Raw genomic sequence first — 25,255 nt, 5'->3', positions numbered from 1 at the left:
GCCGGGCCGGGCCGGGCCGGGCCGGGGCCGCGGCGGCTCCCGCGCTGCCCGCGCTGCCTGCGGCGGCCCCGCCTCGCCCGGCCCGGCCCCGCCGCCCGTAAACAGGCGGCAACGTGACCGGAACTGGGGAGCTCCGCCGGGGCGGGCGGCGGGGGGACACAGCCGGGCCGGGGGCCGGGGCCGGGGCCGGGGCCGGGGCCGGGACCGCGCCCCGCGGCCGGGACACCCGCATCGGGGCTGCGGCGCCGCTCCCCGAACCCCTCGGTGAAGCGGGGCTCGGCTCCCCGCCGCCCCCGGGGCCCCTCCCGCTGCTCGGGAGCCTCTCTGCGCTGGGCCCCGCTCCTCGGGCTCGGGGTCCCGCTCCCCGGGTCCCTCTGTCCCGCTCCCCGGGTCCCTCTGTCCCGCTCTCCGTCCCCGGGGCTCCCCGGCCGCCGCTGCCGCCGCTGTCCGCGGTGCTGAACCCGAGCCCGGAGCTGCCCCGGAGGGTTCGCTCAGCCCCGAGCTGGGCCCCCCGCGCAGCCCCGGGCTCGGTCCGTGCGGTGGCGGCGTGTCCCGGGGGGCTGCGGTGCCACCGCCGCTCAGGGGATCCAGCCAAAGGGGGCCGGCACCGGGCAAACAGCAAAGCTGTGCTCAGGGAGATGGTGAGAAAAAACTTGTTTACTCAAGTGGTTACTGATTTTTCATGCCTTTTGTTTGTGGTGCCCAGACCAGCTGGGGCTTCACATTCAAGGATGACTCAATCCTCTGCGCCGCTGTTCCGGCAGGGAGCCTGGGGTGCGGTGGCCTGTTCCATGCTGCATGGTGGCGGCACCGGGAAATGGTAGCGTCCTCCGTCAGCTGACAGCCTGCTGATTCCTGTTCCCTCAAACCCAAATGTGCCGGAGAGTGCAGCGCTCCTGCTCCGATGCTGAGCTGTGCTGCCGTCTCCCCGTTAAAGCTGCTGCCATCCTGCACATCCCACTGTACACACACAGGAGCTGTAGGGGAGCTCACAGAGCATGGTCTGTGGTATCATTCTGCCATCCCACATCCTTCCCTCGCCTTGAATGCTTCCAGGCTTTGGCTGAGTGTTGGTGCAAGGCCGTGCTGTGCCCAATAGACTGCCCTGTGCCTGCAGCAAAGAACATGCTCCAGGTGTGATACAGAAGGTTTGGAACATCTGCACAGTACTAGCCAAGGACTGCAACCTCACCTGATGCACAGCAGTGGGGTCCAGCCTGGCCTGTTGTTTCTGGTAGCAGAGAAAGGCTGGGCTTGATGTTAAGGCTCATCCGTGGAGGTTAAGTTTAGTTCACACAAAGAAAAATCGTTAAATCATGAGAGAAGATGAGCAGTGGGGTCTGGAGGTCTGTACATGCACACAAAGAAGCTCATTTATGATGTTATTCAAACAGATCTCCTTGCAGTTTCATACAGCACAACAGAGAGCTTCAGGGCCTCCCCATGCTCACCCAGCCATGCCGAATCCTACGTGGTCCTCCTCTCAACCTGCGTTCTCTGAAAAATGAGTTCTTGAAACAAGAAGTTGTTAAGAGGTGACAGATGCCTGTGTGGAGGGGGAGAGTGCAGCCTTTCCTGTTCAGAGCAGCACTGTCCCCTGTGGAGCCCCTCTGACCCACTCGTGACCCTCAGGCCAGCGTTTGCCAACGTGTCACTTGTCCCTCCCAGGGCACTGTGCCATGTTTGGGGTGTGTGGGTGTTTTTAATGTCTCCCTGTGTCTTCCCCTAACTTGTGTGCTAACTTGGGTAGCAGTGAGCTATAGACGGGAGGTGGCGGGAGGAGAGACAGGGAATGTCTGAGTGCATCATGTTTCACAAGGTTTGTACAGTTTTCATTGATTTTCCACTGGATAAAAGACAAGCCTGCCAACAGTCAAGGTCAGGCACTGAGGGACGGAGAGCTGCTCTGTAAATGAGGTCATCGCTCGGGGATGCAGCCAGCCGGGCGGGACAGCAGCAGAGCGCAGCATCCCCTGCACCCAGCACGGCACGGGGAATGTCGGCTCCTCCACAGCGGCCACCCGGCACCTTGGGGCCGCTCGGGTGCGCGCAGGCTGCTCATGGTGCCCATCACCAGCTCCACAATTAACTGGTGTCACTGGCAGCTTTCTTGAGCAGGGCATGACATGGCAGTCCCTTTGCTGATGCTTCCAGCCACCGTGATGTCCTGTGCTGCAATTGTGCTGCAACTCTTCCCCACTCGCTGCTTGCTCCGAGAGACAGCAGCTCCTTCTCGAACACGTTTGAGGGTACAATGTAGTGAGGCAAAAATGGCAGGAATACGGATTCAGGAGGAACTGGGGGGTCCCTGCTGCCACCTCAGATGCGGGACTGAGCTCCAGAGGCTGCTGGGCAGAGGCAGTTAGCTCCTTGCCTGTTGTGCCCTGCTGGGAGACACCTCAGCCTTGTGCCTTGGCGACAGCAGTGCCAGCCGCTGCTCACGGTGACCTGCGGGACAGCAGGCGTGGGGACACCCACCAAGCGCCCCAGCTGCGGCTTCTGTCGCAGCAAAGCGGCTTTTCCCCTGGTTCGGGGCTGGTGGAGATTGTGGGGGTGCAGGATGGGGAGTGTGGGGATGTAGGGATGAAGTGTAGGGGATGCGCAGACGGGATGAGAGATGCGGGCACTGCGGATGGCGCTGCAGGCAGCAGCTCTTCGAGCGGGGCTGGGCTCCGGCGCTGCCGCTGCTGCTGCTCCGTGCCGGCACTGACCTCTAGTGGCACCGGCACCGGCACCGGCACCGGCACCGTGGGGACGGCGGTACCGGCTGCGGTAAGGATAAAGTGGTACCGGCACCAGCACCGGTACAGGCAGCACCCGTGCGGCCGTGTGTGCTTGTGTCTCTGTCTATGTGTGTGTGCATGTGTTTGTGTGTACGAGCGTGTGTGTAGCTCTGTGTGTGTGTGTGTGTTATCTGTGTGCATGTGTGTATGTGTGTGTTATCTGTGTCTGTGTATCTGTGTGTGTTACTGTGTGTGTGTGTTATCTGTGTCTGTGTTTGTGTATCTGTGTGTGTTACCTGTGTGTGTGTGTGTTATCTGTGTGCATGTGTGTATTTGTGTGTGTTATCTGTGTCTGTGTATCTGTGTGTGTTACCTGTGTGTGTGTGTGTTATCTGTGTCTGTGCATGTGTGTATGTGTGTGTTATTTGTGTGCATGTGTGTATGTGTGTGTTATCTGTGTGCATGTGTGTATGTGTGTGTTATCTGTGTTTGTGTATCTGTGTGTGTTACCTCTGTGTGTGTGTTATCAGTGTCTGTGCATGTGTGTATGTGTGTGTTATCTGTGTGCATGTGTATATGTGTGTGTTATCTGTGTGCATGTGTGTATGTGTGTGTTATCTGTGTCTGTGTATCTGTGTGTGTTACCTGTGTGTGTGTGTTATCAGTGTCTGTGCATGTGTGTATGTGTGTGTTATCTGTGTGCATGTGTGTATGTGTGTGTTATCTGTGTTTGTGTATCTGTGTGTGTTACCTCTGTGTGTGTGTTATCAGTGTCTGTGCATGTGTGTATGTGTGTGTTATCTCTGTGTGTGTTACCTGTGTGTGTATGTGTGTGTTATCTGTGTGCATGTGTGTATGTGTGTGTTATCTGTGTGCATGTGTGTATGTGTGTGTTATCTGTGTTTGTGTATCTGTGTGTGTTACCTGTGTGTGTGTGTTATCAGTGTCTGTGCATGTGTGTATGTGTGTGTTATCTGTGTGCATGTGTGTATGTGTGTGTTATCTGTGTCTGTGCATGTGTGTGTGTGTGTTATCTGTGTTTGTGTATCTGTGTGTGTTACCTGTGTGTGTGTGTGTTATCTGTGTCTGTGCATGTGTATACCTGTGTGTTATCTGTGTTTGTGTATCTGTGTGTGTTACCTGTGTGTGTCTGTGTGTGTTATCTGTGTGCATGTGTGTATTTGTGTGTGTTATCTGTGTTTGTGTATCTGTGTGTGTTACCTGTGTGTGTCTGTGTGTGTTATCTGTGTGCATGTGTGTATTTGTGTGTGTTATCTGTGTTTGTGTATCTGTGTGTGTTACCTGTGTGTGTGTGTGTTATCCGTGTCTGTGCATGTGTGTATGTGTGTGTTATCTGTGTCTGTGTATCTGTGTGTGTTACCTGTGTCTGTGTGTGTTATCTGTGTCTGTGCATGTGTATACCTGTGTGTTATCTGTGTTTTGTGTATCTGTGCCATTCCAGGCTGCGTTCTCCCTGTGGCCACACTGGACACTCCGCAGCGGTGCTGGGCAGAGACCAAACATCTGATTCCCAGTGGGAGCTGCATCCCACATGCACTGCAGTTAGCCTGAACCCTGTGCCCTTCCAGGGTGCCTGTGGGGCTGCTTTGAGACCAGAGCTTTCTCCATCCCCCCGCCAACCCCAAGTTAATTATTAGGGGGATTTTTGCATTTAATTTATAAATGAGTTTAACTTTGCCTCGGATATTAGTTTTCAACCTAATTGAAATGTAGTGTATGTATGCTTTCTAATTGCTTTGAAGAGCCTAATAAGAAGCTCCTTAAAGTCTATAGGCTAAAAGCTGGAGGGTTTTAATAAATTTAACATTAGCTTAACATTTCCACAGGGATTAGAAAATATCTACTCATAAGGATATTTGCTTGAGCTAAGCAATGCAATTTGTTCGTCTGCGTTAGTGCATATGTGATGTGTGAACAGTCCAATTTTTAATTTTTCTCATGCTTTAAAAGCTTTTTTTCATTGAAAGTTACTTTTATTTTTAAATCTGTGTAAAAACTGTTGTGCTGAAGCAGGCGTGGGTCAGCTCTGGGAGCTGGAGGGCGAGTTTTGGGGACTCCCCTGCTCCCTCCTGGGCCTCTCTCTCATCCCATCACTGCTTCCCTGCCCTTGGCCGCAGGGGCTGGAGGGGAGCTGAGGCGGTGGCAGTGCCCTGGGGGCAGCCAGGGCTCAGCTGGGGCAGTGAGGGGTGGGAGCAGCAGCCCCAGCTCGGCTGTTTTCCTGAGCTCTCTCCGTTTACGAGTGTGAAGTTCATTGCAGCTCTCGGCTCTGCAGAGCGCGGCATCCCTGAGCCCAGCCGTGTACCAGGGATTTCCTGGCCACCGTTTCAGCCAGCACCACACGGGAGGGCAGCTCCTACGGGGCATCCCGTCCACCAGCTGCCCACCTGGCACACGGATATGTTCTCTCTGGGCAGGTTGCTCTCTCCAGCCTTCAGCCCTAAACGTGCAGGAGATGACAGTCCCTCGGAGCACAGGTCACTGCCCAGATTTGGGAGACCCTTCTCTGAATTCCCTTTCTGTGGCCCGGGCAAGACACAGCCACTCCATCGAGCATGGCTCAGCAACCTCTGCTCCCCAGCTGCGGGGAAGCATCAATGCCCTTCAGATGCGAGGCAGGACTTGAGAATTACCAATAAAAGGAATTTATTTGAGTAATTAGCGCTACTTACTTTAAATGAAGCTGCTAGCTTGTGGATGCAGCACCTGAGCTGTGAAATTAAGTTCTCAAAGATGAGCAAAGTGAGGATTTAGGGCCAGAACACCACTTTTGGGAAGCACCTTTCAGTGTGGTTTAAAGCTCCTGGAAGTAATACCTGACTGCATGTGTGTTTTGCGTCCTGAGCCCCCTGCAGCGCCCAGGGGCTCTGGGAGGGAAACTCCGGCTCGGGCAGGTTTTACTTTGAATTTATGGGAGAACAGTTCTGCCGGCTCTGCCAGGTGGGTTGGGCAGTGCTCTTACGGCGGGCAAGGACCGTGACAGAGCCAGGGGCGGGTCCGGCCCCCGGACCGTGCAGGTGTGGGCTCCCTGCGTGAGGGATTGGGTGAGTGGGGGGCTTGGGCAGGGCCAGGATGCCCGGACCCCGTTCTGGGGTTTCTTTCCCCGCTGGTGTCCCCGAGGCACTTTGGGATGCTCAGCGCGGACTTGCTCGGAGTGTTTCCAAGGCTGGGAAATGTTGGTTTCTCTGGATCCCCGGGGTCCGCAGAGGGGTCCGGGGGTGCCGTGTGCCCCTCGGGGCTGTCCCGCCGGGGGAATTGCGTAACGCTTTACATAACCGGGCAGAGCGGTGCGGCCCCCCCGCACCTGCCCGGGCCAGGCCCCCCCGGCGCCCCCGGGACCGGAGGGGGCGGGAGCGCAGGAACCGGCGCAGGAACCGGCACAGGAACCGGCACAGGAACCGGCGCAGGGACCGGCGCAGCCGCCCCAGCCCCGGGGCCGGTGCTGAGGAGCCGCCGCCGCCTCCGCCGGCTCCGAGCGGGGTGTGCGGGTCCCCCTCGCCCGGCGGGACCCCCGGGATGGCCTCGGGCAAGGCGGCGGGGGAGCGGCGGTGGGAGCTGGTGCGCTGGTGGAGTGCGGCGGGCCCGGGGGTCGCGGCGTTCTCGGCGAGGGGGGACCCGAGCGGGAGAGCGGCTGGGCTCGGCTTGCGGATGGGTCTGGGCTCTGCCGCGGGGGATGCTCCCAGCCCGGGAGGGATGTTCCTGCATCCCGGATAGGGCTGAGGGGACACGGACATCGCCCTGGGTCTGGGACGCTGCGGGAATGCTCGAGGGGCGCCGCGGGTCCCGGCAGGAGCGGGGGGATCCCGGCAAGGACGCAGGAACGGGGGGAGATCCCGGCAGGAGCGGGGGGATCATCCCGGCTGGAGCAGGGGGTGATGCCGGCTGGAGCGGGGGGTGATGCCGGCAGGAGCGGGGGGATCATCCCGGCTGGAGCGGGGGAGATCCCGGCTGGAGCGGGGGGGTCTCGGCGGGGCTGCTGCTCCAGCCGGGGGGACACGCGGGGGTGCAGGGTGGGAACGGGTCCGTGCTGGGAAGGGGACCGCTGGCAGACGTACAAGAGCCGGATCCCGAAGAGTTTTTGCTCTCGGGAAAGGGTCCTGCCCGCTGAGGAGGAAGCGTGGGAGTGGCGGCGGGCCGGGGATGCCGAGGTCTCCTCGCCGAGGTTTTCTCGTTCCGGGGGAGTCCCCGGGACTCGCGTGGCGTGCTGAGAGTGCTCCCATCTCTGGCGAGCGGGGACGGGGCTTGGAACAGGGCACTGTCTGTGCCCGGAGCGGCCGGGACGGGCTGACATTGAGAACAAGCTTTGTCTGTGTTCTTTTATGTTGAATTGTGCAGTTTGTGACGTCCGAGGCTTGTGACTTTTGAGCAGGGTGCTGCGGCGATGCCAGGCTGTGGCTGGATGGCCCCGCTGATGGAAGCGCTGGTCCCTGGGCCAGCGCCCCAGCTGTGGGTGGGAGCCCCTCAAGTAGGCACAGTGAGAGTCACTGAAGCTTTTTCTTTCCTCTCTCCCTCCCTTTCCCCCTCCTTGCAGCCAAGGACACTTTTCCCTCACACGTTTGGACAAACTGCTATAGCAGCTGCGTGGCCTGGTTGTTCTGCACTCTCACTGCCTCACCCCCTCCCAAGGGACCCCCTGGCTGCCCTGCCCCTGCTCTGTGCAGGGCTATTCTACCATCTACCAGAGCTGCAGGGAGCATTGGCATTGCACTGTGCATGGCTGCTTTTACCCAGGAAATTGGCAGGTCACTCTGCGCTGGGGATGCTCAGGGAGCCTTTCAGGTTTCCTTTAGCTGCAGAGGGAAGTCACAGTTCCTGCACTGTCACTGCCCCCAGCCCCACGGGACCCCACAGCGCTGGGCTGAGGGGCTCAGGCAGGTCACAGAGCCCAGCAGCAGCAAGTGGGGAGCTCATGGCACTGTGGAACATCCCCCTGGCCCATCCTGACAGTGCGGGCACATCCCTGCATGAATGTTCAGAATGAACTTCTTGGAGCATCCATGTGCAGAGCAAGGGACAGGAGCTCTCTCCAGCTCTGCTGAGGCTCGTGGATGCTGCAGTTAGGTGTGTGTGTGTCTCCAATCAGTACTACAGGGGCTTTACCTTACTAATCACTTGCTGATGAACTTAATGTTCATAGGAGTGTGTGTGAAGTGCAGCTGGCTTCTGGGATGGAAGCAGGCAGGAGGATTTTGTCCAAAAACATGGAAACAACTACAGTTACCAGAATTTTGCTCACTTAGCAGGACACCTATACCCTTCTAATCAAATTCATAACCACAAATTCACTCGACTATTACTTGATAAGCCTCAACATCTGGCCTGGCATTTGAAGTGATGTTAGGAGGGCTTTAGCTCAGCCTTGGAGGCAGTGACAACCTGGGGATGGGTCTGGTCTGAGGGGGGATTGGGGGCAGGCTGTACCCCAAGACAACGGTGCTGAGCAGGGCAGAAGGGGGTGCTGCATTTCTGTCCCCTGGGGTTTTCCAGGGGTGTGTCCTGTGATGTTTTGGAAAGGTTTGTTCTTTGCTTTCCTGCACATGGTGGTTACAGGACCCCTGTGGATCTGGTCTGTGAGGGCTGGGGGCTGTGCTAGGGCTGTGTTGTGTGCAGGAGCTGTGCACAGGGGCTGTGTTGTGCACAGGGACTGTGTTGTGTGCAGAGATTGTGCACAGGGGGTGTGTTATGTGCAGGGGTTGTGTGTTGTGTGCAGGGCTGTGTTGTGTGCAGAGATTGTGCACAGGGGGTGTGTTATGTGCAGGGGTTCTGTGTTGTGTGCAGGGCTGCAGCTGGCAGTGGCCCCACAGATTCCATGGAGGTGCAGGGCCCCCTCCCTGGGCTCGGTCTCAAGGGATGCCGTGTCCCAGACAGGGCTGTGTGCCCGTGGGTGTGTGTGCTGGTGGGCAGTGAGGCTGGGGGTGGCACAGGGGTGCAGGCAGACGGGCTGTGAGGTGATTTTCTGCCCCCACCGAGGAGCGTGGTGCTGCAGGATGCGCGGCTCTGAGCGGCACTGCCGAGCCAGCCGCTCCTGCAGCCTGCTGCTCCCTCCCCGCAATCCAGTGCTGATGAATATTTCAGTCTCTCCCGGTGTTATTTTTAGGTACGTGCGAGAAGGCCGCTTTCGCATTGAGGAGAGGACACTGACGGCTTTCCAGTGGCTCTACTCGCCCCAGCAGCACCGCATTGTCAGCCGGGCAGACCTGGGCTCCCCCAGCAGGTAAGGGGGGCTGGGGGAGCACTGCACACACCCTGGGCTTGCTCTTTCACAAACCCTTGTGGTTTTGACACGGGTCTCTAGAGCCCCAGCCTGTCTGGGAGCCCTGTGGTACATGAGCATCTTGGGCTTTGCTTTAAAATAAAGTTCCAGGGGCGGCAAACACCTTGCAAGTGCTATTCAGTTTAAAGCAGTGGAAAGGACAGATTACCACCTGCCTGCCCAAACTTTTCTTGTAATCCCCCCCATGCTTTTGGTTGAGGATCTGCTTTATGCATGCAGCACTTGGGATTTACTTAAAAAACAGATGGGAGGCAGGGGCTGTGTTTTCCCCAGCCATCAGTGGTCATTGGAAAATATCTGTTCTGACCCCCTGATTTTGTTTGGTGCTGAAACTCTCCCCTTGGGAGCCACATCCCAGGCATGTGCTGTGGCTGCCCTTGCTGATACACACGCGTCGCTGTCAGTTCCCATCCTGTGTTTGATGATAAAACACCATTAACATAAAAGCCTCGTGGGCCTCCAGACACAGAGAGCAGCATCTGTTCTCAGGCCTGGGCAGAGCTCTAGAACATGCCAGTCCCTGGGGGGCTGTGACACTGAAAGCTCTTCCCCCTCCTTTCAGCAGCAGTTTTGCTCCAAGAGCCCTCAAAGCCCTGAAGTATTTATCTGCCTGGATTGGCATGGGTGAGAGCACCAGCGGGAGGGTGGCTGCAGAGGAAGGAGGGCCCAAAAGACTCGGATTTCCCTGGAAAGGAAGGGGTGTGGGTGCTCCTCACGCAGAGCAAGCAGGGTGGGGATGGAGGGGGTGACAGTCACACCTGGAGGAGACTCCCAGGGGCGTGAGGGAGGTGCCAGCTGTTCTCAGCAGGACCCATGGCACACACACTGACTGCTTCCTGCCATGGGAATTCCTCTGCCTGCTGCTGGAGAGGCTTCCCAGACACTGGAATGGCTGTGCTGTTTATTGATTTTAACTAATTTTTACAAATTACTTTCAGAGGTTGTGTTAGCCTCACCCATGATGTGCATGTCTCATTTGGCACGTACAACTGAAATGTGTGTAACATCATTTATAATTAATGTTGAGTGCTGTTGGGGTTAATTTCACTTCATTAATTTGATTTCCTGAGGGGATCAGTTTCACTGGATTTGTCCAATTTCGCAGAGGAAAAGTTACGTGGAAGTTTCCCTCGGGAAGTTACCTGGAGCTGTGACCAGTTATCAGTGGTGTCTGTGACTCTGTCACTGGGATGCAATCTTTGTCTCCCAAAGAATCCCAAGTGTAAACTCTGGCTGGACGGGAGTGTAAAGTGTGAACGCGGGCCCTGCTGGGGCACGGGATGCTGCGGGCTGGGAGCGGGGATGCTGCGGGCAGGGCAGGGCAGGGCCGTCTGCCCCAGCTCCTGCTCGATGGGGTGGGAACGAGCTGACAGCCACGGCCAGGGCACGTTCCTGCCCCTTGGTCCCTCTAGACAGGGCAGGGCTGTGGGCAGGACAGGGCGGCGAGGGTCGGCTCTGTCCCCGCAGCCTGCGGGACCCGCACGGCCCCGCCTGGACCCGCCTGGACCCGCACGGCTCCGCACGGCCCCGCACCGCCCCCGGCCGCTCCGCACCGCCCCGCACCGCCCCGCGCGGGGCCGGCTCCGCCACCGAGGCGGGATCCGCGGGCGGCGAGCGGCGGGCACGGCGCGGGGCTGCGGGCTCCATCCTCGGTACGTACGGGCTGGGCAGCCCCGGGGGCCGGGGCCGGGGGCTGTGGGGAGCCCTGGGGCTGGGGGCGGTGGGTCTGGAGCCGTGTGTGGGAGGATGGTGAGGTGGGTGCCGGCACAGCCCCCAGACCATCGGAGGAGGCGATTTCCAGCAGCCCGCGCGGGGCTGTGCCCGCTGTCCCCGGGGGTCGCGGTGCTGGGATGCGGGGGCTTTGTCCTGCCTCCCCTGGGCACCCCCTCGGCTGGGGAGCCCCAGGTGTTTGCACAGAGGAGAAGAGAGGTCTGAGGCTCTCCGCCCGCCCCCGCCGGGCGATGCTCCCAGCCTGTCCGTGTGCGAGGCTGCAGCTCACCCCCGACGGGGCACGGCGCGATGTCTGCTCCCCAGGCTGAGCATTTCCCTTCTCCTGCTCATTCCCAGCGGCAGGGCGCCGGTGTGCCTGGCCTGGAGCTGCACAGGGCCGGGCAGGGCCGAGTGAAATTCGCATCCCTGGCGGATGCAGGCTGTGAGATGGATCCTGCCCGGTTCTGCCGTTTTCTGCACGCTCTAGGCTCTGCTGTTTTGTTTAAGAATGCTTGTTGTTTTAGTAGCAGAAGGGACATAACATCTGTCCACAAGGCACGATTTATTGGGGGTTGGAATCAGGCCAAAGAGTTTAAATTCAGATCCAACACGCAGTGTGATTGCAGGCAGCAGGCTCGCTCCTGCACACACCACGTTTCACAGATACTGCACTCTCCCCCTGCTGCCGGTTCCTCCCACTAGAGACGATAACCATAGCAGCAAAAATGCCTTTTTCTTTGCTTGTTTGTTTTATCATCCTCCTTTCCCTTCATCCCCAAGCATATCTGCATGGCAGTGAGGTGCTGAGGGCTGCTCAAAGAGCCCTCTGCTGCCGCTGCCTGCTGTCTACCTGGGCAGATGCTCTGGTGCTTGGTTGCTGCTGCTGTGGAAACAGGAACAGGACTTCAGCAGCAACAGGAGGACAGACATTTTTTCCAGGAGCTAAAACCAGCTCATTCTCCACAGACCGTTTTACAGTTTTGGGGAGGTAGATGAATCCCTGCTTGGAGTCAACATCTGCCTCCAAGCTGGATGCCAGGAAGACTGTTTCTTGACTGTGATTTGATTTCAGCGTGGCTCTTGCAAAACCCACCCAAAATGGTCGAAAAATGCAGGTGATGTTGGCAAGAGGTAGCAGGGTTTGGAAAAGGTCAAGCCCAAGCTCCACGTGCCTTGTTTGCAGTGTTCGGAGTGTCCAGAGGGGTTTGGCCTCAAACCTGAGCCCTGGCTGCTGAAGCCTGACCTTGTGCCAGCACAGCTCAGCCTCGGGCTGATCCCTGTGTGCTGCTGAGGCCAGGGGTGTCTGAGGGGAGCAGCCCCTGCCAGGGGAAGGTGCCAGGACACCGCTGGGTCAGTGCTCTGTGGGCATCACAGAATGGGTTGGGTCGGAGGGACTAAAGGTCATCCAGCTCCAAGCCCCCTCCTATGGACAGAAACACCTTCCACTGGACTTGACCATCTTGTGTAACATCTTCACAAACATTCTGAGTCTCTGTTAGGGGATTGGGGATTTTTGTCCCTTTATTTCCGTTATTAGGAAACTGTTCCAGAGACTGATTGTGCTGAAGATTAGAAACCTCCTAATTCCCAGCCAAAGCATGTTCAGGTCTCTCTCATTCCCAAGCTTTCATCCCGCCCACACGTTTTCCCAGCCCTGGTTTTCGGTTTAAGCTGTTCTTTTTCTGTCTCTCCTCAATTTCTTCATCGGCTGCAGCCACCCCCCTCTCCGTGTTTGTTGTGTGAATTGGGCCAAACGCTCTCCAGCTCCTGGCGCAGCTGCCAGTGCCAGCCTGCCGCTGGGAGCAGGTTTTTGTGGGAGGTTTGCCCCAGAGTGTCCTCCCTCCAGCCCTGCAGTGCTCCCGGTGTGGGATGTGCCGTGGATGTGCAGGTAGCCATGGTGACAGTGCCCAGGGACCTGCTCTGCTCCTCTGCTGCAGCAGGGATGCCAGCAGGCACACAGGGGAGCACGGTGGGGCCTGCCCTGCCTCTGGAGCACCCTGTGCACGGCATCCGCTGTGTGGATGACAGGGGAACCTTCCTGCTGGGTCCTGGGGAGGCAGAGAGCATGAGGATGGGAGCCTCTGCTGCTTCCCTGAAGCGTCCTCCCTCAGGCTCCACTGGCATGGGAAGGGGGGGTTGGAAGAGGTGAAGAAAACAGGCACAGAAAATCCATGTGCTTGAACAGGCTTTTCCTAGAGAGAGCCTTTTCATGGGAGAGGAGTTTCATGCCCTTGTTAGAAGGCAGGACTGTAAAATGAGTGGATTTGAGAAAACAAGCAACTCTGTACGTTAAATTCGCAGCAGGCTGAGAAGAATTCAGTGAGAGTTTCTGCGTGCAGGGCTGTGATGAGACATGATCTGTGTCCCTCTGCAGCCAAGAGCTGCTCCAGGTGCTGGTGAGAGGGACCAGCGGGGTTTGGGGGGCACGGGCAGCTGGCCAGCGTGGGTGCCAGGTTGTCAGCCAGCTCCTGTTGGTTTCCTGGGCTCCTCTCCACACCTGGGTGTAAAACCCCTCTGTGCCAACTGCCTGGGAAGTGATGCTCTGCAGGCCACATGTGGCTCCCTCCAGGACCTGTTTTTTCGCCATTTCCACAGAAATGAGCAGGAGTGATCAGATCACTTTGGACATAGGGAGGAGTCCATGAGCCATCAGTGGTTTCTGGAGAATGTGGAAGAGGAGCTGGAGTGTGGTTTGCAGCTCGAGCTTGGGCTCGGGAAGGTCTCTGTCTTTGCTGTCCTGTGTCTGCAGCTCTCCTCTGGGGTGACACACTGCTCCCCTCCCCAGCCCCTCGGCTCTGAAGCTGTTGAGCAGTGAAGAGCCACCCCTGAGAGCAAGCTGGGCTTTGTGGGAAGCTGCATTTAAGACATGGAGATTCTCTTTTCATTTCAGCAGTACCACAGAGGGAAGAAAATAGTGTTTAAAATATTCAGTGAAATGAGTCAGAGGTAATCTGGACACTGTTTTCCTTTGCTCTGTAGGTCAAGCTGATGATGTGCATGGCATGTTCTTCCTGCCAGGCAAAATCTAATATTTCTGGGTGCCCACAACCTTCTTTAGAATCATAATAGGAAGCTGAATGCCCTCAGAGCGCTGCAGACAATATTAAAGCACTAATGATGCAATCAGTCTCCAACCCCAGAGAGAAAGGGGAGAATTATGCTGCCCTTGATGGGCACAGTCCTGCTCTGAGGTGTCACCTGCAGTGTGGCACTGTTCCCCACAGGCAGGGGCTGCTTGCCAGGCTGGGTCAGAGCAGTGGGATCCTGGTTCTGGCAGAGGCCCCTGGGAGATGTTAATTTAGGCTGGTGCAGATGGCACCGAGGAGTCGTCCTCCCCCAGGGTTTTGTTCCCTAATTTTGGCTGCTCGGTTATGATTTGCCTGTGGCTCCTCTGAAAGGAGGAAGGTTTTTTTTTTTCCTTTTTGTTTTTGAGCCTGTGTGAAATACCTCAGGGGGAAGAGGGGAAGTGAGAAGATGCCATTGCAGAGGCTATTTCTGGAGGCCCTGCGAGGGAGATGGGGCTGGGCAGGAGCTGCTGCAGGACGCGAGCGAGGGAGGCTGGCGGCCTCGGGGGAGCTGAGGTTGGGTCCTTGGTGTATTTTTAACCTTTGCCTGGTTCAAATGCAGTTTGTCACCTGGATCTGGGGTGGCAGATGTGGCCCTGGGGGGCTGCCAGCTGTGTGGGGATGGGGAGCAGGAAGAGCTCCCCTTCCACCACTGCCAGCCACGAGGATCCCCAGGTGCTGGAGAGGGGTGTGCTTGTGCAGGGCTGTCCCAGGCTGTCCTGGACAGCAGGAAATGGAGATGTTTCCCTGTGGCATCCCAGGGTCCTGCCCTCCTGTGCTCTGAAATCCTGGGGCAGGTGTGGGGTTGCTCTGTGCTTTAGCATGACAGGAGGCAGAGCTGCAGGAGTGATTATGAGCTACAGACTGGGGTGACCTCCAGGCAAAGGGGAGCCAGGCCCTGCCTTGCTGTGCATGTCCCTGTCACCCTTCCTGCTCCCATGTCACCTCCTGCAGCCACCAGCTCACCCAGGGCCGAAGCAGCAGAACAAGATGCAGCAGATGGTGCTGCAAGTGGACAGATCCAAAGCTGGACATTTCTCTGGGACTCTCCAGTTTGTTCCTGGTATGGTTCCAGCTGAGGTCAGTGCTTCCCACAGCCCCTGCCACTGCCTGTCCCACACCTCTGCACGCAGAGCAGCACACTCTCATTCCAATGCCTGGCTGTAAGCAAAGCTTTTATTTTCAGACACGTTAATTGTGAGCAGCTCAGTAGAGGAGGGCAGAAATTGAGTGGGAGGAGTGTAAGGAAGACATGACCTGGGGGAAGATGAAGTGAGAGGATAACGTCACACTGCTGTAGATGCAGAGCTTTGACACAGATCATGCAGGCCAGGAGCAAATGTGCTCCAAGCAAATAACTGCTCCAGATATTTTGTAGTACCTGAATTATGACTTCAAAGCCTACAGCTTTTTTTTTTTTCCTTTTCTTTGTAATGTCCTGAAGAGCTCTAAAATTCAAAGAATTTCCATAGTTTCATCCCTTTAAGGCAGTGGGCAGAAAGGTAGGAGTTGGAATAGCTGGATTTCAGTCCAGGTTTTTTCCCTGGAGTTGAGTGATTTTTCTCTCCAGCTCCCCACATCTTCTCTCTCCCCACCCCTCTCTTTCACACATCAGACAGAATTCAAATGTCTCTCAATTTAAAGCTTTTGGGTGCTTGGATGAGAATGCTGGGCTAGAGTTCCTCTGACCCAGGAGCCAGCACTGCGTGGAGTGCCAGGGCAAGGGGATGCTGTGAGTCTGCAGCTGGCATGGGCTTGGAGCACGGGGTGGGAGGTGAGTGATCTGGCTGGGCCTTGGCAGCCAGAGGCTCCTCCTGTGGCCATGGGACATGGGCTCCTGGATGCTGTGGGCACAGCAGAGGATGTGTGGCTGAGCACTCAGCCCCAGCACAGCCCTGCTCCCCCTGCCTCTCCACTGCCAAGGGTGCTCGGTGTTCCCACTCCTCCTCCTCCTCACCTGGACTGGGATCCCCTGGTGAAGCCCAGCTCTGAGGGGGTGCAGGTGGTTGGTTTGGGGAGGTGAAAGGTGTGAGGACACCTGGGCACCAGGTACAGCCCCTGGGCACCACACTCAGCCTCTGGGCACCATCCACAACCGGGCTCACCTCCCCCGGGCTCTGCTGTGCCCTGCCGTGCCCGAAGCGTGTGCAGGGAGCAGCATTTGTGATGGATGGGAGCTCATACCCAGCTAGATGTCAGCATTTCCATTTCCATGGGGTGTCTGAAGCCTGGCTGTTAAAGGACAGCGGGGTTTGGGTGCTGGTCAGGCTGCAGATGCCAGTTCAGCCTCACAGAGCTGCTGGGGAACCAGGGGATAGAAAACCTGTGTGCCACAGACAGCTGCAGGGGAGCGAGTGGGAGATGCCGTGCTGGGCTCTGGGATGGTGGGATCTGTTGCCATGAGAGATGAAGTGATGGAGATTTTGCTCACTGAGGTTCGACGCCTTTAGCGGGGCACTGGAGGGGCGGGTGGGGGTTCCCACCAGGTACCAGGGAGCCAGCCTGGTGCTGTGACTGCAGCGCTAACATGTTGGGGACACACAGGAGGAGGCAGAACCACCGCGCTGCCACCAGTGACCCCTGTCCTGCCCCAGGACACGATGTTCGGGGTGACACGGTGTCCGTGGCTCAGCCCCGCTGCCCGCGCGGCACTGCCGGTGGTCCAGCCATTAGGAGAAATACGATATTTGCAGCGTGAGGTTGCGAAAAGCCTGTGGCCGAGAAAAGAAGAGGAAATGACTTTTTTTCGTGGTGTTGGTGTGCGCGTGTGCGTGCGCTGCCGCGCTGGGGGCGGCTGCCCGGGCCGCGCTGGGGTCCCGGCACAGACGGCTCCGGCCGTGCCCGCACCGCCGGCACTCCAACATGTTCCAGAGGAAGCGCAGCGTCTCCTTCGGCGGCTACGGCTGGTGGGTGCCTTCCCTTCCATTCCCTTCCCTTCCCTCGCTCGCTGCCCGGAGCCGTGCGAGGCTTGAGCGCTTTCCTTCCCCTCCTGCCCGGAGCGGTCCCGGGCGCTGAGAGCGGAGCCCTCCCTTCCCCCGGGCCGTGCCAGCCCCGGCGTGTGCCCGTCGGGAATCCTGGCACGGCTTCAGCCCGGCCGCACCTCGGGGGCACTGAGGGGGTCCCACGGGCACTGAGGGGGTCCCGCTGGCAGTGAGGGGGTCCCGCGGGCACTGAGGGGGTCCCGCTGGGGGCTCCTGTGGGCAGTCACCTGCAGGAGGGCAACCCCTGCACCTTTCTCTCGCTACTTTCCCTGCTCCTCCTGCACTCGGACAGCGATGCTTGCAGCAACCTTGGGCACCTTGGGGTGTGCAGCAAGCTCCCTCCTGGTGCAGGGCAGGTTCCCAGCACCACTGGCACCCCGAGGGTCATCCCTTCCTTGTCTGTCCTCAGCAGAGCACCGCACCCCGAGCTCAGTGGGACCCTGCTCCTGTCCCCTCTCAGAGCTGTTGATCTCTAGGGGAGCAGCTGAAGGAAACCCCGCCGTTCTCTCTCTCTGCCCTCTCTTCAGGTCTCCTCTCCGAGGTGTTTTGTGCCTGTTCCAAGTCTGTTGAGGTTGTGATGCTGTTCGGTGTTCGGGGCACAAGGCTGCTCTGCATGTCCGCAGTGGCCGCAGGGTGTGGGACTGGACAGTGGCTTTGGGGAGTGTGGTGTCGTGGGCTTGGAGCTGCCTGACAGCGGCTGGGGGAAATGCTGAGTAACCCTGAGGGCTGTGGGAGGGCAGAGGCTTTCGGAGGGTCCCCTGGGATGGGGCTCGAGGGAGTGCCTCGGCTGCGCTGGGTTTTCTTTACGTACAAAGGGGAAGGGAGCACTTGGACAGACTTGTGTGCAAATAAGTTTTGTGATACCTGAGCTCATTTTGTGGTGTCCATATCGCAGCTCTCGGACAGCTCTGCCCCGCGGTGGCTCTGGGGCCATCCCAGGGTGCTCCTGCTGCGGGGGAGCAGAGCCCCGACCCTCCCTGTCGGGGCATCCAGGGTCAGCCGGGCTTTGCTCTGTTTTTTTCTTGCTGTGCTTTGGCAGTTGCAGGGGAAAGAAAGCCGGAAAGTCACTCAGGAAAACGGGGTCTGCCAGCTGCACCGGCTCTTGGGGGCTGCGGCAGCTTTTGGGGTGCTGCAGTGCCGGGACAGCCCTTCCCTGGGCTTTAGCTGGAAAAGAAGGGACCTGCCCCAGCCCCGTACCCGTACCTGCATCTTCTCACGGTCCCGGCCGCCCCACCCTTCCTGTGGGGCTGCGAGGTGCCTGGGCACACCCAGCCGCCTCCTGCTGTGGCTGCACTCGCTATTTCCAGTTTCTGCTGGGTTGGAAATTGCTTTTTCTTTTTTTTTTTTTTTTTTTTTTCCCTTCTCCACCAGCTGCATGTGGAATAAGGGAGCCAGCGAGGTCCCGGAGCAGTGTGTTGGTGCTGGGGGCAGAGGTGGTGCCCCAGGCCGGCTGTAGGGATGCTCAGGGTGTGCAGAGCCCTTGTGAGAGCTGTCCCGGAGCTGGGGCTGCCCCGGGCCCGGAGCCCCAGGGCTCTGGGGTGTGGAGAGTTTCATTGTACCGCCTTTGGAGCAGGGCAGGGCAGGGCAGACAAACGGCTCTCACAGCCACACTGCATTGCGGTTTCCCAAACATGGGAGTTTATTTCCTGTGTGGGTTTCTTTTTTGTTTTGTTTTGTTTGTTTCTTTTTCTTCCCTTCTCGCTCTAAGAGGGCAAATAACAACAACTGTTTTTTTTTTTTTCCCATGGCTCTGGATGGAGTCACTCAAGCAGCCCCCGCTCAGCCACCCACTGTCCCTGAGCTGCTCTCTGAGCTGGGGAGCAGCTCTGCTCCCTGCCAGGCTCTGATGTTCAACACGATTTAATGATCAGCACGGTCTGGGCAGGCTTGTCAGGTATTAAGTCACAATAGCAGGTGCCCTAGATCTATTTTTAGGAGCGGCTGTGTGCTGGCTCTCCAGAGCAGAGCCTGGAAGCTGATGTTTGGGGAAATGCCTGGAACAGAGCTCTCATGGCCCAGGGTTTGTGAGGGACCCTGGGAAAGGCGATGGTCCCTGTGTCCCAGTGCCTGCCAGGCTCTGCCCCCTGTGCCACCCTCGGCTGCAGCCCCTCCTGGCAGTGGGAAGGTAAAGCTGCAAGTGGGTGGAACTGCATTTCTGTGGCCATGCTGTGTCCTCTGTGGTCACAGTGCAAACCAAGAGGGTGGTGGGGGTGTTATTCTGCTGTTTGGTCTTTTTTTGAGACGTGGAATTGAGTCCATGTGGCAGATAACAGAGCATTTTCAGTGACTGCCAAAAAGACATTGTTTTGCATTTTGAGACATTACTATGATTTGCATTAATTAATATTAATATGGCTGTAACCACAATGATTCTGAGGAGATGAGCACTCATTACCAGTGCCAGGGAGACGAGTGGAGTGACTGAGGCTCCCAGTCCCCCATGAGCCAGCTGGGGCTGGGAGCGATGGGGCTGCTCCGTGTTTTGTCTGCCTGGGTTGCAGTGTGTGGGGTTTGGTGGGATCTTCCCAGCCCATCACGGCTGTCACAGGCCCATTGTCTGTAAATACGTGGTTTGTGGCAGCTGTGCTTTGGAGAGAGCTGGGACACAGGCAATGCTGTCCTGCACTGCCCATCCCACCCCTGCACTCCAAACTGGGAGGCAGCAGCTCTGCACCAGGAAAGAACAGGGGGATATTTTCCTTCTTGCTGCCAGGCTGCATTTTGGGTTAAATCTTGGTTGGTTTTGTTTTCTGATGAAGTCTCTCTGTGGTGATTGCCGTGTCAGCCAGAGCTGGCACCTCTGAAGGATGTGCTGAGGTCGTGTTTGGCAGCAGCCCCCAGAGCCCAGCGCCCTCCCAGCTACATCTACAGCCCCCTGCCTGCACTAACACCCTCCTCTGCTCTCTCCCCAGGATCGACAAGACAATGCTGGCCAGCCTGAAGATCAAGTGAGTACCTGGCTCTTCTCCCGTGCCGTGGGATGTGTGGTGCTGGGAGCTGGCTCAGAGTGTGGGGGATGCTTTCCTGGGAGCCGGGCTCCAGCTGGTGCAGTGGAGTCCAGCCATGTCCGCCCACGCCAGGACACGCGTTCGTGCATGTCCCACAGCCTGTTCTCCTCAGAGAGCCGGTGAATCAGATCACAGCAAACCTGGTGACGGCACGGCTGTGGGATCAGTGGGCTGAGCTGTGCACGGAGCAGCTCACGGGGCACCAGCTCTGCCTCGGGGTGGGACCAGCAGGTCAGGCTGGCACTGAGCTTCTGGGTGTACATCCAGTCAAGTCTGGAGGTTTTGTGTTTTGTTTTTCAGTCTGGAGAGGTGGTGAGTGTCAGTGGGAAGTGGGTGCCTGTGACCCTGCTCCTCTCCTGTGCTGCTGAGGGGCTCTGGGCACTGCTCTGGAAGGGGTGGAGATGCTACTGGGGTCCAGCAGGGTCTGTGGACTGGCAGTGCTGCTTGGTGGGTCATCCTGGATTTGGCACAAAGTTGCTGGTGGTGTGGGTTGTGTGGCTCTGGCAAGGTGGTTGCTGGCCCAGGCCCTGTGCTGTGATGGAGTGAGCTGAGTGAGGTCACTGTCCCTGCTGGGATATGTCCTCAGCTGATGGGGAGGAGAAGGTGCTGAAGGTCTGGGAGTGGTGGCACCGATGCTCTCTGCTCCCCCAGCACTCGTGGCTGTCTGGGACCTGCCTCCTGTTCCCTCCAGCTTTGTCCTCCTGGCTGCACATCCTTCCCTCCCCCTGCCGTGCATCCTTCTCCCCTCTCCTGCATTCCAGACGAGCTCCCTGGCCGGGGTTCCCCATGGTGAGCACTCGTGCAGCTCCAGCACTGTCAGCTTCTCCAGCTCTGACACTGAAATGCTCCGGCCAAGCCTCCCCTGGGCTCCAGGCAGTGCATGGGGTGATGGCTCGTGTGGTTTCCCTCTATAATCATTGTGCAAATTATTCATTAATGGAAAAGTATCTGGAAAGCCTGGGGGAGCTGCTGCCTGAAAGAGCCCGTTGTAAAAGGCACAGCAGAATCGCTGGTGCTACGCTCATTGCTCAGGTTGTGCTGAACTAATGAGAAGTTTAAATCAATGTTTACCACTTTGGGGAGTGGAGGGAGTTCTCTGCAGGCTTTACTTTTCATGAAGCTGAGAAGGACTGAGCTGCTCCTGTGCTCTGCTGTGCCCTGTGCCTCTGAGGCTGTTGCAGCAGAATCCCCGTCCTCTCCTCTCCCCACCGTGCCAGCAGCTCATGCCGTGCTGGAATGCTGTGCCAGGGCTGTGGGCTCGCTGCCATGTGCAGGGTGAGGGTCTGAGGCCGCGTTCCTCTGTGTCCCTCCTGCCCTGGCCAGAGGAGGGATTTTCCTTGGAGCTTCTCATGGACATCCACTGCTGTTTGCAGCTGACGCTTCCCACAACGCCGTGGTGCTTCTGGTCTGTGGGCAGGCTGCTTCATTAAGCGGTTCTGTAATTGGGGCTCAGCCAGAGCCACTTTTCATATTTGTGAAAGCTTTTAAAATACAAAAACATGACAGACCCAAACTTTCGGGTTTTTAGCGCCCTCTTGTTCTGGCTGCAGCCTCTCGGAGTGTCCTGGTTTAACCCGTGCCCCAGAGGCACCAGGCATCGGAAGTTTTCTTTCCCTGTGTAAGTTATTACCGAGAATCGGAGCTGCTTTCCGCATGCCCTGGAGCAGCTCGGGGAGCCTGGTGCTGCTGCAGACGTGGGCACGGAGCCGCTGTCGGGAGGGACGGAGCGGGCAGGGAGTGATGCTGGGCAAGCCCTGCCGCCCTCCGGAGGGATAAACTCGCCCGCACAGCCCGGGCCGGCGGCACTGGGGCACCAGGGCAGCTTTCCCTCTGCCTGTGTCTCCGTTCTCTCCTCCAGCCCGGGTTTCGCTGGTTCCTGTGCTAACATGGATGTGTCTGAGGGGCTGCGGAGCGCAGCAGGCGCTGCAGGCTGGACGGGGCTGGCAAAAGGGAATTCTGTCCAGAGGCAGCTCCCCAGCCTTGGCTTGGTGCTGGTCATTCCTTGTGTCACGAGAAGTCTCTGCAGGGAGCTGGAAGTGTCTGCAGGCTGCTGGGGTCCCCTTGGTTCTGCTGGGGGCACGGCTCCGTGCAGTCCTGGCCAAACCTGGGGTGTTTGAGGTCAGGCTGGGAAGGGAAGGCCTGAGCCAGATGGCAGCTAAGCTGCTTCCCAAGTGGGAAGGTCACCCTGGAGGGAGGCATCAGCCTGCAAAGGATCTTTGTGTGTCAAACAGCAGCTCTGGTGAGGCAGCCAGGTGGGTTTGTTTGCCTCTCACAGCAGCCCAGCAAGTGCAGGGGTCCCCAGGAAAGCAGGCAGAGACCCTCGAGCCCCCTTGGCCTGGTAAAGTCCTTGTACTGGGGATGCTGGAGGTGGAAAAGTGGGATGGGGACTCGTGGGGCCCTGCCTCCTCTTCTGTGGAACCAGCTGGCAGAGTGATGTCCCACGGGGGGTTCAGCAGCCCTCAACCTGCTGACAGCTCCTCAGCCTCTGTGCTCTGCTCATTTGCTCTTTGGTGCTGATGGGGTGTACTGAGAAACCACAGAGTGTTAAACAAAAAATTCAGTAAAAAAGCCCCTCCTCCAGGCAGTCACACCTCTTCTTTTAGCCCTATAAAGCAAAAATAGCACCAAAATAATCATGTCTCTGTGGAATGGAGGAGCCATGTAGAGCAATTACTGGGAGCCAGTGTGTGCAGTCAGAGCTCACATGAAAGAGCATGTGATGCTCCTCTGCTGATGGCAGCAGGAGGATGAAGGTGGGAAAAGATGAAAGATTTCCTTGACCTTCTTAAAAAGAGCTGTGTCCAGGCTTGAGGCTCTTTAATATTTGATGGGCTGGAGCTGAGTTAATGGGAAGATGTGGGAATGATTTAGCATCTTGGAGGTGGCCGCACTGACTAGTGCACTGATCTGGGGGGTTTGTGCTTGGGTCCTATGAGGACAAGGTCTGGTGAGCAGATTGCATCTAAGTAAATTCCTTTGACTTATTAACACTTCATAAATGGATAATTGCATGTAAATGTATGTTTTGCAATTATACTCAGCCAGAGAAGTGCATGCAAAGGAAACGCTGTCAAACCTCCTGCAAAGCAGCCAGCTGCAGCACACAGGAGGTTTCCTATCTCTGTTCTTTGGAGCTGCTCCTCTCCACTGCTGCCAGGTGTGGGGCCAGCCCAGTGTAAACCCCAGCAGTGACCCCCACCAGCACCATGCCCTGGTGGCTGTGCCAGTTCTGGAGCCTGGCAGTGACCCCTCCTGTCAGGGTGCCTGGGGAAGGACTGTGCAGGGCCAGGTGCAAGGAATGCCCTGGATTGCAGAAAACTTAAAACCAGTACTGGGCTGGAGGGGCAGATGGGGCTGGGTGGGTGTCTCGATGGGGCAGTGCTGGGTGGGTGTTATCAGAGTGCAGGGCCCTGGCAGCTCGGAGTCAGGGCTGGGCATGGCATCCAGGCAAGAGGAGTGCTTGTGTTGGCAGCAGGTCTTGTGCTGGGTTCCTGCTGGGATGAGCTCCCTTGCAGCGCCAGGGAACTGCAGGTGTGTGCCCAGGGATGGTGACAGGTCCCTGCTGCTGCCATGGGGGGTGGCTGCTGCCATCCCTGCTGCCATCAGCTGCTTGAGCTGCCTGCCAGCATGGTGGCAGGGCCATGGTCGGTCCTGCCTCGTCAGCCCGAGGACTGGTGGGAGATTTACAAAATCCAGCCAGTGGCAGCATCTCGCTGCTATCGGGGGCAGGCAGGCGGCAGCGCTTCCCCCTTCGTGGAAGGGCAGTTATCGCCCTGGCTGCCTGCCACACCCAGCCCTGCGCCCGCAGCATCCTCCCAGCACGTCTCACAGCCTGCCTGGGACAGAGGAAGCTTTCGCAGGAGGAGGAAGGTGCTGTCAGCTCTGAGGATTGGAGTGTTTCAGCCATTTAATCTGGTAAGCCTTAGCTGTGTAAAATTTCAGGCTGGGGGTACTGGCACAGCTCCCCCTTGTATTTGATTCTGTGCTCTCGTCTTAGTGACCTGCTGTAGATATTTGGGGTTATGTGAGGGTGTATTTCTGCAGAAAGCCCAGCCGTGGATCAGAAGAGCTGGGTTGGGATCTGGTGACGTTGGAGGTGACGTTCCCACGAGTGCCGCCCCGTCCATATGCTAAAATGTTGTTGTTGCTGTCAGACAGCCTCCCCATATTTAAAGCTAGATTATCCACAATTACATCTGCCCAGAGGACTGAGCAGCCCCACGTGGGTCTATTTTTAGCTCTGTCTCAGAACTAATAAACTGTGCTGGTTTTTCCTCCTGCCGTATTTAGAGCCCGTCAGGCTGGAGCTGTTTGCAGGGCTGCTCGGGGAGCAGCAGCTCTGAGCAAATATTGTCGTGATGGGTGGAGGGACCGCGATGGCTGCGGGGATGGAGGCACCATCCCTGTCTGCAGCAGGCACTGAGGGCACCCAGGCAGGGCTGGCAGGGGCTCTGCCCCACCGGGTGCCCCTGGCCGTGTGCCCGCTCGTGTGCCACCAGGGTGGGTGTGATCTGGGGACGCGAGCAGCCCCATCTCTGCCGAGCCTGGGAGCCCAGAGCAGGGGAGGCAGTGCTGGCGTGGCGGTGCAGGCGTTCTGCCAAGGCCTGTGGTTTATTCCTGATGATAATTTGTTAATTACTGCGCGGCTCCCGCCGGCTGTCGCTGTCGCTGTGAGCTGGCAGGGTCCCGGCCTCCCGCGCCAGGTCCGGCAGGGATGGGCAGGCACTGGCACCCAGTGGCATTCCTGTGCCATGGGAAGGCTCGCTGCTGGCAGGGCCACGGGCCTGCACTGGCAATGGTCCTCCCCATCTCCGCTGTTTTATTTCCAGTGGGGCTTGTGATGCTCTCAGTGACCCATGCAATATCCAAGGAACTCGCATCTCCCAAAGCCAGTTGTGGAAACAGGGCTCCGCTCAGGCTCCCACCCAGCAGAGACATGCAGAGGCTTGGCAGGTACTTGAATAGGTCAGAGCTGTATTCTGAGTCTCTGTGAAGTCTCAAAGGTCAGTCCTTTCAGGCACTGTCCTGTCTCGTTCCTCTCAAATGTTACTGGTGTCGCACCAGGGACCATGACAGCTCCTTTCTCCTACAACAGTGTAGTGTTAATCCTTTCCAGTCTGGAATGCACAGTCCACTTCCTAAAGCCCCAGCCTGGGTCTCTTGTTCCCAAGCACTGATGAGGTTGCACAGTGTGAGGTGATTTGAAGAGGAAGATGGTGGTGCAGCTAAAAACTGCTTCATTTCCCATCTTTTCTTATTTGGAGCAAGAGGCAAGGAAAGATCTGTAGAGCAGCAGAAAGCCCTGGATGTGATTGACTTCAGAACGTTCCCTGTAGTATGGATGTGTCAGAGATAATACCCGTGTTTTAGCTTCACAAATTATATGTCTTTTAATGCTTTCACATCAAACAGGGCATGTGAGGGAGGTGGTAATTGAGACAGTGTCGTCTCCAGGAGTCTCTGGGGCCCGGGCACG

General features: G+C 57.7%; 1 protein-coding gene across 6 annotated transcripts in view; it reads left to right on the top strand.

The window, feature by feature from the left end:
• The first annotated feature begins 2,688 nt into the window (after positions 1-2,688).
• The window catches only part of RAP1GAP2 (RAP1 GTPase activating protein 2), a 53,308-nt gene continuing 30,741 nt past the window's right edge, over positions 2,689-25,255 (top strand). For 2 of the 6 annotated variants that reach the window (XM_033078126.2, XM_033078123.2), the window contains exons 1-3: positions 5,627-5,758; positions 8,839-8,955; positions 19,684-19,719. In XM_033078126.2, the coding sequence (XP_032934017.1) occupies positions 5,652-5,758; positions 8,839-8,955; positions 19,684-19,719 (260 nt within the window). In that variant the 5' untranslated portion in view covers positions 5,627-5,651. Of the gene's footprint in view, positions 2,773-5,626; positions 5,759-6,184; positions 6,308-8,838; positions 8,956-10,623; positions 10,668-19,683; positions 19,720-25,255 lie in introns of those variants that run through there. The other 4 variants (XM_033078127.2, XM_033078124.2, XM_033078125.2 and 1 more) reach the window with 4 other exon arrangements.

This window comes from Catharus ustulatus, chromosome 22, assembly GCF_009819885.2.
Source record: "Catharus ustulatus isolate bCatUst1 chromosome 22, bCatUst1.pri.v2, whole genome shotgun sequence".
Taxonomy (NCBI): Eukaryota; Metazoa; Chordata; class Aves; order Passeriformes; family Turdidae; genus Catharus; species Catharus ustulatus.
The sequence above is the reverse complement of the archived record's forward strand: the minus strand, read 5'-3'. Positions and strand labels throughout refer to the sequence as shown.